General features: G+C 38.1%; 1 protein-coding gene across 1 annotated transcript in view; it reads right to left on the bottom strand.

The window, feature by feature from the left end:
- LOC140238344 (protogenin B-like) overlaps positions 1–12,772 on the bottom strand; it is a 90,345-nt gene that overhangs the window by 38,403 nt on the left and 39,170 nt on the right. The window contains exons 3-7 of the mRNA XM_072318277.1: positions 11,380–11,526; positions 9,886–10,158; positions 4,412–4,573; positions 3,850–4,122; positions 786–923 (exon numbers count right to left, since the gene is read on the bottom strand). Of these exons, the coding sequence (XP_072174378.1) occupies positions 786–923; positions 3,850–4,122; positions 4,412–4,573; positions 9,886–10,158; positions 11,380–11,526 (993 nt within the window). The remainder of the gene's footprint in view (positions 1–785; positions 924–3,849; positions 4,123–4,411; positions 4,574–9,885; positions 10,159–11,379; positions 11,527–12,772) is intronic.

Genomic DNA, 12,772 nt, shown 5'->3' with positions numbered 1-12,772 from the left:
TGTTACCATGGCAACATACTTTTTGTAACTGTCAAGAAATGTGTCATGCTGACCTATATCCTAAGACAAACATTCAATATGAATTCCATGAGAATTGGAAGAACACTGATGAAGCAGTTTTGCCATGAAGCATTTTGCCCTATATTTTACCAATAACATGCCGTTACCATGGCAACGCACTTTTTGCCACTGCGGAAATATGTGTTTTGCACATTAACATATTCAGATGAACATCTGTACCTAATTTCACAAAAATTGATCAAAAACTGTGGGAGGAGTTCGCGACGCAAGATTTGTACCCATTTTTGCCCATAATATGCCGTTACCATGGCAACATACTTTTGGGTACTGTAAAAAAATACGTCTTGCACATCTACAACCCAAGGCACACATCTGTGCCAAGTTTTATGGGATTCGGTTGAAAACTGAGGAAGTAGTTCGCGACGCAAGATTTGCAAGATTTGCCCGCCCGACCGACCGCCCGACCGCCCGACCGACCGTCCGACCGTCCGCCGATTCCTATATACCCCCTTCAAACTTCGTTTGGCGGGGGTATAATAACAACAAGCATCTTCTGTACTATAACAGGCATGAAATGATGTCTATCTACTAAGTCAAAATAATCAACATCACAATCACTGCCAAAACCTAGTCATCTTTTTCATCATCATTGTCATCATCATCATCATCATCATCATCAATGCCATAAAAATTCAACATCTCTATCACCACAATCAAGCTGAGTGCCAGGGCTGTAGCTAAGGTTACCTAACACCAGACCTTACCTTCCACCAGAGGTTTGTACTCCACGGTGTATGCAATGATGTCGTTAGCATTCTCGGGAGAGCCCCAAGTCACTCGCATCGTGTCACTTGACAAAACTTCTACACTTAGGCCGGTGACTGGACCTGGGTAGCTATCATCTGCATTTCAAACATATAAAGCGTAGTACAACTCAGTTAGAAATAATGACAAATGATATGTTTCATAAATCAACAGGAATGGAAGACTTTCTAGAGATTCCTGCAAAACAATCATCAACACTCCATGATCTGATAAGCAGTTGGCCTCCAGATACGTTAGCTTATCCTACAGTCACACACGGCCGGATTTCGAACCGGGTCCATAAGGAATTAACACCGTATTGACTCGGTTTGAGCCGTAGAGACCCGCATTGACCCGCATCGTAACCCATGTCAATTCCTGATGGATTCCGGGGGCAACGATGCAGCGGTAAAAAATTTTTGGTCATGTTAAAAATATTCTCACGGATTGCAATTCCGTATTGATATATTGACCCGGTTCGAACAGCATTGACTCGCATCGACCTGCTGCAACCCACAGCGTAAAACCACATGGACTCTTGCCATATACCGCATTGCCTTCATATGCAACGGATGATGACAAGGTTTACATCCGGGTCGGTACAGGTCGAAGCGGGTTGACACGGGTCGATAGGGATCGAAAAGGATTCAGTTAAGGATTTAAAGCGGATTTTTATATGGTTCAATAAAGCAGATTTTTATATGGTCCAATACGGGTCAATACGGGGCTCTACGGCTCGAACCGGGTCAATACGGTTTTAATTACTTTTGGACCCGGTTCGAAATCCGGCCGTGTGTGACTGTAGCACAAATTATCCTCCATTCCAGGATTAATCCGGCTCATTTTCACCCGGATCAAATACGTTTTGTGACCCGGCCATGTGTGACTGTAGCATTATGTCACAGTTGGGGTCAAGATTTCTTCTCTACTTTGGCTTGATAATATGTTGATTTTTACCTCCGCCAAGGAAGGAGGTAAAGTGATCATCGGCGTTGGTTTGTCTGTTTGCAAAATAACTCAAAAAGTTGTTAACATATTTGAATGAACCTTGCAGGTAAAGTCATTAATGACACAAGGAACAGATGATTTAATTTGGTAGTGATCAGGGAATTTTTATGGATTTTTGAAGGATCTTTTTTTTATCTTTTGATATATAATGAACTTGGAAGTTTTAGCTGCGCATTTTGGAGGTTTGCATACATGCACTAAAGTGCGTGCAGCTGGAAGCTGATGACATAAACAAAAGGTAACTTCTATATCGGAAAATTGCATGCATTTATGGGTGGAAATGAGCTGCTGGCTTTGTGGAGGTCTGCGCTCTCCAAGTGCTTTCCTAGTTTGTTTTTTATTTCATGACCAAAAGGGCACATTTGCGAAGATTTTTATGTAGGTCAACGGGAGACTAGTAAGGTCACATTATCCCTTTAATCCACTTTGTATCATGCACAGTTGCTATTAACATCAATAGGTTGTGAAAACACTTTAAACTGCAAAATTCTCCACTCTGAATTTTGCATTCAATTTTGATGAGAACCTCTACCATTCTACCTGTTTGATTTTATTTTGTTTATCAAAGCCAACTTATGGTGTTATAATAGAAAGTCAGAGGTACATCTCCCACCAAGAAATGAACCAGAACGCATTTAACAACACACCTCTCTGTCAGCCCATCCCTATAGGAATCTGTTGCTACACATACCAACACTTTACATGAAGATTTATCGTCGGGAGCTCTCAAAACACTCACTTTACAAACCCACTCAAAAGTGCTGATTGATTTCAGTTTACACATCTTTTGTATTATCGCACTAGAGGTATGCAAGAGTAGTTTCACATCCTCTTCACTGGTGGGAAAAGAGATAGTAGCAAAGTTTGCATTGGAACTCATTTTCACTTTCATAAATCATGTAAATGTTGGCACTACCATCACAGCAATTTGGCCAACTATACTCTTTCTTTTCATTTTAAGGGTGTGTACAGTTCTGGTCGAGGTGAGGATTTAGCTTTTAACGTTTTGCGAGATATTCAGAAACCACTCTATGAGATGTCAAAGAGCATGCAGTTCTAAGGGGTATCAAAAGTTTATTCGATGAAAATCGGTTTTGAAATGGCCGAGATATCAAAAAACAAGGTGAAACAAAGAGATTCTAATAAAGTTGTGGCATGTCGCCTTTTATTATTAGCACTTTTGGGGATATCTCAGCCATTTGAAAAACAATTTTCATCAAATAAACGTTGAATCCTTCTTAAAATTACATGTTCTTTCATATTTCATAAGAGGCTTTTCATTATCTCACTTAACAATGTTCAAAACATGAATCCCCACCTCAACCAATACTGTACAGTCCCTTTAAAGGGGCACTCTGAGAGCACGCAAGTCAAAAGGGCTGGGATTCATTTCATGTATATGTCATATCAAATTCTTCATCTATTATATTCATCAAATACTAGAACAGTACTAATAGATCCTGCCCATTTCTTCTGGTGAAGGGAAATGAGAATGAAACATAAAGGACTTTGATTGTTACAGATGTATTAACAAGTGGTCACTGTGCCCTGCTTCATTTTAAACACTTTATAAGGGTCTCCTTGTCACTCTTCAGTAAATTTGTATATCTTCCACATTTTTGCCAAATTTGACCAGCAGAAAAAAAGAAGACACTTCTGTAATTTCTATGGAAACATGACTACAGACATAGGACTGTTAACCCGTTGAGGACGAGTCCCGAGTACACTCGGGCAGGTGTCTACGGGAAGTGCATGTTGTAGCAAAATCAGTCTGTCCTCAACAGGTTAAGAGATTAGTTGTAATCATGACAAGCTTCATATCTGTTCAGTCCTTTGGGTTAATTGGATAGATAAATAGATAGATAGATAGATAGATAGATAGATAGATAGATAGATAGATAGATAGATAGATAGATAGATAGATAGATAGATATTGGTTTATTTCATCAAAAGGAAAGTACATGGAGCTGAATGCGATGAAATATGCGTGACATGACATGCAGTGAAAGTACTTACAGGCTATGATAGCGACAGACCCGGCAGCCAGAATGGTGCCTGCACCATTGCGCGCCTCACACTGGTAAACCCCCGCATCCTCCCACCACACCTGCTGCACCACGTAGTCATTGTTGAGTAGGTGGCTGTGGTAGTCGTCGATCGTTGCAGGGAGGCCGTTGTGGAGCCACGTGATGGTGGGGTGTGGCTCACCAATCGCTAGGCACCACAGCCGTAGTGTGCTGCCAATTACTTTGTCATCGACGTCGGGAGTGACCCGGAACACGGGAGGAGCTGAGTGGGACAGTGATAGGGGGAAACTTTACACCACATAGATGCAAACTGCCGTTTTTCTGACTAATCTTAAGGATACTAAAATGCTTCCAAATATATACAAGGGTTATGCTACTATGATGAAACATCTAACTTTGATGATGCATCAACACAATCTCTCTAGCTTCAGAAAGGAAACACTGAATTCATACCACTAATCGCAGGCTGTCTTTACAATTTGAAAGGTCCTAAGATGCAATTCTTAGAGAAGAAAAGGTTCTAAGGATCGAGTCACAGGGGGGCTACTCACTTGCGATGGTCACTTGTGTCTCAGCCACGATGTTCTGGCCAGTCTGTGGGTTGGTGGCATAGCAGTAATAAGTAGCATTGTCTTTCACTGGCTGGATGCTCCTCATTACCATGTTGCTGCCACCAGGGTAGCTCACACCATCCGTGCGTATGGGGCGGCCATCTAAAATAACACAAAACAAAATTTAATATTATTTATGTGATGGAGCAAGCACACATGGATTCATTTTTAAACTGTTCAGGCAATCTTAGCATAAAAACCACTACAAAGCAAAGTTTAAGTAGTCTTATTTTCTTCATAATTTCAAAGCATTTTAAATCACTTTCTATATTTTAAATTTTCCATAGATTTGGCACATAATGACTTTATGTTACTTTAATATCAATTCTTTGATTTGGGATTAAATAGATAGGCTACAAAATCCACCAAAGCCTTAATGACATAGCCATTTATCATCATTATCAAACTTCTGGGTTTTTTTTTTTTTTTTTTTTTGGGGGGGGGGCTGTTAAAGTTTATGATATTTTTCACTAAGCCTGAACATGCATGCCAAAATGTTGTCAAATTTTGAAGGACATAAGCCACACACCAAGGCAGCATTGGCATGACAGCATAACCACAATGAAACAGCAGGACAGAGATTCTAAATCTTAACAGAACCAGTTAGTTGTACACTAATCTTGATCATAATAAAGGAATCAGTAGGGGGGGGGGGGGGAGAGGAAATTTCAAACTATAGGCCTACAGCACAAGCAAGGTGTGCCTCTGGTGTCAAGCTCCCATAATATCACATCTCTGCGACAAACAGAATTTTCAGTACCTTATAGATTCTGGAGTGATAACAAACAGTAGAGCTGTACGGATGTTTTCATTTCCCCCCAATTGAAAGGAAATCAAAACATTTTCCTTTATGGGACAGGTAAAACATGTTTTCTCTGCAAAGTCATACTCACACAATTGATACAGAAATCCCAAAAAGCAAGCTTGAACACACTATCTAAGCTCCATATCAGGATTCTTTGGTGTTAAATTTTTATTTTAAAAATGATATCAGTCAAAGTTTGCCCTGAATTAAAGAAAACGTTATTTCTAACAGTTCTCGAGTGATGCATTCAAATATGAAATTATCTGACTGCATTTTTCTGAGGACTTTTAAAAAGGCAATACACTTGACGGATGTTATTCAGTTGTCATTTTATGCACAAGATTACTTGATAACTTCAACAATGGAGAGGAAAGGGGGCATTTTGTCACAGAAATAAAAAGGTATCACACAATACATCCTACAAAACTCATTTTTGTATGTATTTGTACCTCCCCAGTTTTGTTGGCAAGAAAGTAATCTCTGCATGATAAATTTGAAAACTACACAAAAGCTGCCACATCAGTACAATGTAAGATTGCACACTTACTTATATTTTTCTCTAAAACCAAACACACAAAAATGTTTCAAACTGCATGGTAATAAGGATAATTCAGGACCTGAGTCCATTGTTCAAAAGGAAACCTGTAAACTGAACTTGGGATTCATCATTATTGATCTCAACTGACTGCAGCACTTGCTATAGACTGAATTACACAACACACATGAAATAAACACACAACACACATGCACAAACACACTCACACATATACCTCTACACTATTATATATATTTATTAACCTAGCAAAGTTAAAGTTGGCCTATGGGAACTGATTAAGACCACAATATTGTATTATCAAATCGGGTCAGGTACCTTGGATACCTTGTTTGTGACGCCACTGATTTTTTTTTTTTTTTTTTTTTTTCCTTGAGAAAAATGGAGGTGGATTCCCTGGTGATATTAGAAAAAAGATCAGTGTATGCTAGCAAGTGAGGGGACTATGGCTTAACACAGGAAATCATTCTCAATGAGCAGGGAAATGAGGGAAAATCTCTTATCGTTGGGTGCAGCAAACACAGAATAATGATGAGGGAGGGGGAGATTGAATTGGAGACAAGAAATAGTGGTGACTGATGAAATTTGGCAAGAACAGCCACTGGCACTGCAGTCCAATGACGAATTGTCTTGTTACCAGCTACAATGGGAGACTGCTGGCTATGTTCTGACATGGTTTAACTTCACACAGCACATCACTGTATATTTTGGTACAACAATGAACACAGCCCAAAATAATCTCTGCCACAATTTTGTACAAATTTCAAAAAAAAAAAAAAAAAAAATTATGTCATACAAACAATCAGATCTTCATGATAGTTTTCATAAGGTTCAGTGTTACTCAAAATAAGAAAACTGCATACTTAGCAACTGTTTAAAAACTTTTATGTTTCAATTGTAAAATATATGTTTGTACATAACTAAATAAGATACCAAACCAAACATGTGCATATACACATATGCACACAGGTCATGTATGTAAACGACTTTCATTGTATTTCCTCATGCACAGGTGCATAATTCACAATTGCTACTCACAAACATTTGGTAGTTACAAGGAAATACAATTCATCTCTAACCTTCAAGGTAGACTGGTCTCTTACTGTCCTTGGGGGATTTCAAGGAAAATCCACAATGATATATCAGGACATCATTTTCCTGGTATGGCACTGCATTTAGCTATGTACTTTTAATACCACTGCTACACAAACCATCTTTTGTGTAGCAGTTTCCTTCCACAGAAGTTACTTGAAAAGAAAAATTTAGAATATCATTCATCAGCTAGAATCACTAATGAAAATCAAGTTGAAAAATTATTCCCTGTAGATACTCCACACATGTGATGTTAAGACATTCAGACACTACATGTCCCTTTCCAATATTTTTGAGAATTTGGGATTATTTTCGTTTCATTTTGTTTGGTTGTTTTGTTTCATTGTGGTTCTCTTTTAGGTGAACTAGTACAACACAGACTTATCTCATAACATACTTTGTAATTGAACAGCTGAATGTCTGATCACAGTAACATCACACAAAGAGGTCATTTTTTCCTTCATAGCTCATATTTCTACTGTCATAAAAAATAGAATGTGTAAAAGAGAAAAGTCATCACTGACACTGCCAATAAGTGGACTGCAAGGCTGTTACTGTAAAACGAGGAATGTCTGCGTGCATTTTGATTACGTGAATTTTGTGAGAGACAAGATTCACGAAATTTAAATGCATGCAAAAGCTCTTGTCTACACAATATGCACTGAATGCCAGTGACAATTCATGAAAATTTCATGCCAAGAAACAGGCCGTCAGCTCCAATTCGCGAAAATTTAATGCCGCAAAACACATCTTGCTTTTACAGTATTTAATGCTTTTCAATTTCCATTGCGAGATTAACCATTATGTGTCACAAACGCTGAGCAAAGTCAAAGAAAAGCATTTCCGGCAGAGGGACTACAACTGCAAACTTATCTAAACCACTATTAAGGCCTGAGGCCAGGAGAGAATGGCTAGTGAACCCATTATCATGTATTATTCACCCATAAGTGTGTCGATACGGGTCACAAGCATCGTCCATTTCCACAATTATCTGTGGATTATAAGATTTCAGAATGGCGACAGAGTTGGCTACTGGGGGGAAAACGCACTACGGACATAAATAACCTCAGTGAAATCTATGCCCCTGTCTAAAGCTCAAGTCTATAAATCACAGCTGGTTAGAATGATATCTTAAGAAAGTAAGCAAATCAAAAATAGGATAAATAGACATTTCATGCAGTTGTAGCTTTCAAACAAGAAAATAAGTACTGCTGATGCTATGAAATGTCACCTTAACTGAGAAAGGGTGCCAGAAAACAAATTTTAGAGTGCTCATTTCTGTCCCTTACATCATTATTAATATCACAACACAACAGACTGAATTCACATTTCACAGATTGTGATAACCATGGTTTGGCACTGCTGTCATACTTTTTTCCATTAGCCTTACGATGATGATACAGTATTTTGAAAATAAAGACGCACTAAGAATAAGATTTTATAACATACTGAGCAATACAAATCTTTTAGAGGTTGCTTTCCAAAAATCTTTACAATGCTGTACATACTTCTTACAAGACCCACAATTTCAACCACAGACAAGTTTTCACCAAGAAAAAATAATCTACATCTTATTGTTATAATGAGAGAACTAACCATAACTGCTTTTTATGTAAGTGGCTCACCAGGCGTCCTTTACTGTAAAGCATGAAATTTCCGTGATATGAATTTTGTGCGAATTGGATCCATGGCATTCAATGCATATAGTGTAGACAAGAACATTCATGTGCATTTTAATTTCACGAATCTTGGCCCTGAGAAATCCGCAAAATTAAAATGCACGTGAAAATTTCTGGTTTTCTGGTTTATTGTTTGTCATCAAAGCCATTCCACTATATGTAAGTCAATTTGAACTCTTCCTTTAAGAAAGGCTTGGACTGCTGTTACTGGCACCTGCTTCACATTATGAGAAATAATTGAATGATAGACAAAAATTGGTGGCCTATTTAGGAAGTCTAATTTCTTAATTAAATCAAGACCGAATTGAGAAACATGGCCTATACGCATGTACAACATGTGCTGAAATTTGGAAAAAAAAACCTAACACAAATACTGTTGTGCATCAAAAACACGCATCATTCATTCCCTCACACATTATACTGTATCAGAGCTATCTATCACTGGATGTTGTAAATATGCACACAAGTTCTCATCATCATCACTATGATTATGAGTATTATTCAACCTTATCAACATCGTCATCATCATCATCTCATCAAAAACCACAGTTTCATAAATGGATGGCTTAGCCGCACCATTTACAACACCACTCAACAGTCTGAATTCAGTTCCCTTGCCAACACTTTGTTTCATCACATTGAAGAAACTGTTCTACTTCTGTGTCATTCATTATTCCCTTGACGACCAACACACAATCTTGATGTTTATCACAGTGGTCCCATTCCCGGAACTCATACTAAGTCACTCCCCACATGTGCAAAGTTAGCCATCATAGAGGTTGTGTTATTGACGCTGCTTTATTTATTGACCCCTTCAGTATGAGCTGATTTTGCTTTGGCACACATACATCCCATAGGCACCTGCCCACGTATAATTGGACTAGTCTTCAACGGGTGAAAAGATACAACACCACAAGCCAAACTGTTCTTAATCTGTTCTTAGCCTATAACGTAACTTGTCTCTTGTAACTTAAATTTCATTATTATACTGGTTTAATTTTATCTTCATAATTTCAACTTTCTGAGATATTTTTCATATCATGTTACCATAATGGACACTATATCTTCAATGCCCTCCATGTTGTAGTAAAAGCCCCCACGTAAATGCTGATAAAATATTAATAACTCTACCAAAAATTGCAGTTTTATCATGCCCTGAAATATTTTGTGTGTAAATTCACAGGATTTCATGATTTACTCAAGAGAAAGACAGTAAAAAGATGAGATGAGAGACATAAAGAGAACCAGCGAGAGAAGGACGAGGTCAGTAAAAATCACTTCTTACCTTTTCTCCTCCATGTCACCTGAAGAGGAGAGCCCTGAACCAGGCATTCCAGGAGCAAATCCTCCCCAGCCACCACCGTCTTCTGACGGGGCGGGGCACTGATGATGACAGGTGTGGTCAGAGGTATAAGAGCCATTTCCTGAGGTAGAACACTGAGGGTGGCGGTGCGACTCCGTCTCGTCTGGACAATGTTCGTAGCCACACATTTGTACAGGCCCTCATCGGCCATTGAAACATTGTGGATTTGCAGCACACCATTTGGCAGTTGTATTACTCTGCAGGGATATAGAGCAGAGTTTAAACAGTTCTTTACTCATCATCATTCTTCCATATTCTGTCAGCTTTGTAACCACAGCAAAGTAGTACTGACAGTCACTTACAACTCTTGTTCATGTTTCCATTAGAAGTTGGATGATCTCCTACAATCCAAAACAAATTCCATGTAGTCAGTGCATTTGGACTAGAGACGACTGCTCTTGATACAGGATATGTTTCTGAAGTTAGAAAATCTACACATTATGATTTACTTGAATACTGGCACATTCCATCTGTCAAAAAACACACAAACATTCAAGGCAACTTTTGTAGAATGATACTTTCATTACAATTATGGAAAGGAACACAAATGTTCATGGAAATTGGTTAAGTGTTATCATGAATGGTTCAGTATGGAAATTTTACATTGTTGATTGCATGGGCTGTTAAAATTGAGTCACAAATCATTCAAATAAGACCACTAAAAAAAATGGATGTTGACAACTGCTACCAACAGACATGCATGTAGCAACGAGGGACAACTGGTTTTTAGAGAAAGTCCATTGAAAACTTTTCTAGGTTTTTTTCATGCTTCAAATTATGTGATGCAAACCTACTCTGTCTCTAAAGCCATTCTTCTTCTAATCCTACCCTTGCATTGTGAGAGTACTTTAGATAGATCAGGTTTTGGATACTCACTCTCTATTCATGGTTTTTCTCTATTAAAGCAAAGCACAGTATGAAATCACTCATACAAAGAAAGTGGGCAAGCATGTTGTGAACATTTTAGGCTGATATTCAAATAGCACATTTATCCTTATGGCATTTGATCACAAACCCATCACATCTTCTAAAGGCTTTTTGACCTACCTACTATAACACTGAAATCCTATGTTTTTTCTCTCCTGGTGTATCAATAGTAACAAGCTATATGGCTACTGTACAAGCTGTTATTTTCACGTAAAGATATTTTCACAAATGAGGAGGTCATAGCCATTTTTGTGACATGCTGTTTTCACTGGGATCAAGATCAGGGGAGTGATATTTTCACATTTTGTTAAATTTGTGGCCAAATGGTGATTCATGAAATTCATGAAAAACAATGTTTACGAGGAAGCTATACAATGTACAATGACTAAAGGTATCCCTCTGACCAAGATGCAAGACTGTAGCCACACAGAATTTGTCTTGTTACTTCACAGAGTGGACACCAAGAGATCTGGGTGGACACATAGTGACCGTACCTGGAGTCCAGTTTGATGTTACTCCTGTTGTGCTTCCAAGTAATGCTAGCTTTGGGGTAGCCATGGATGATACACTCAAACCTGGCCACTCCTCCCTGATACGTGACTGTAGGCGATGGATGAGTTTCAAATTGAGGTAGTTCTGCAGATAAAACAAAATGAGAATTCAACATGCTTAACTTTTCTTTAGTTAACACTGAATCAATCCTCTATTTGGAACATGCTTCCTTCACATTTAGTCATATTATATCTTGGTTAAACTATCAGAAAATTATCAGAACTGAAAACACAACTATTCAATTTAGCATATAATGGATCAACAAAAAGAATCAAACATGGTATTGAGCAGAACATCAAAGGTGTCATCAGTTAATAATTGTGGTGATAAATACAGGGTCTCAATAACTACTCCCGAATGGTAATAATCTTTTGATAGGGCTTCTGCTGTGACAAGAATAATTGCAAATGCATGATGTCAACAAGTGAGGGCTGTAAAGGACACACTTGTGAAGGTAGTTCATTTCAGAGGTAAGATTCTCACTCAAAAGAATTTCATCAGAGAATGATTATGAGATTTATATGTCACATGGTAGAACTATCGGTGCTTTACTTATCTAAATTAACATGATATCATTGAAACCACTCAATGAAAACAGAAAGCACAAAAATTACATTTTATTCTAATAGTCTGTGTTACACAGACTTATTTCCATCATCGTGCACACTTCCACAACAATCAAACCTGAAGATACATTGTACCATATATTATAAGTTGGAGAACTTCATCAATCACAATTTCGTTATGAAACATGAAGCTCTCACAGTTATTGACCTTTGCAGCTGCGGGGTAAAATGTTGCCTGTTGCTCATTATTCCATCTATATAGACATATTAAAAGAAACTAGTTTCCTATTCAGTCTCTTTACTGTGTCTCTAATAGCCTTTGTCTAAAAGGGGGAGTAATGCAATTTTCCTACAGTCAATAGTTATTTTTAATAGTTATTTTTGCAAGAACTTAAGTCCTTGCAAGTGATAGGTAAGTGGTTGGCTGGCCTGCATCTGTTGTCACAGCAAACAGCAACTGTTGACTCTCATAAGTATCTGCTGCTATCAATATATATATATATATATATATATTTTTTTTTTTACGCAAGGTCCTGTTGCGCAAAGTCCTGAATTAAACTATGCAAACTTGACTATGAAGTAATAGCAACAGAGTCAGGCTGTAAGACTAGTATGAGCAGCCATCAATCACATATTTGATATTCAGACCCAGGACATTTCCAAAAATGTCATCAATTTCTGGCAGATTTATGCACCCCTGTGCAACCCAGCGAGTACTACATCATCGAAGTTCACACCTGAAGGTATGCAGGATGCTCATAGAG

The sequence above is a fragment of the Diadema setosum genome, chromosome 14, assembly GCF_964275005.1.
Source record: "Diadema setosum chromosome 14, eeDiaSeto1, whole genome shotgun sequence".
Classification (NCBI taxonomy): domain Eukaryota; kingdom Metazoa; phylum Echinodermata; class Echinoidea; order Diadematoida; family Diadematidae; genus Diadema; species Diadema setosum.
Note: the sequence above shows the minus strand (reverse complement) of the source record. Positions and strands in the feature narration are given on the sequence as shown.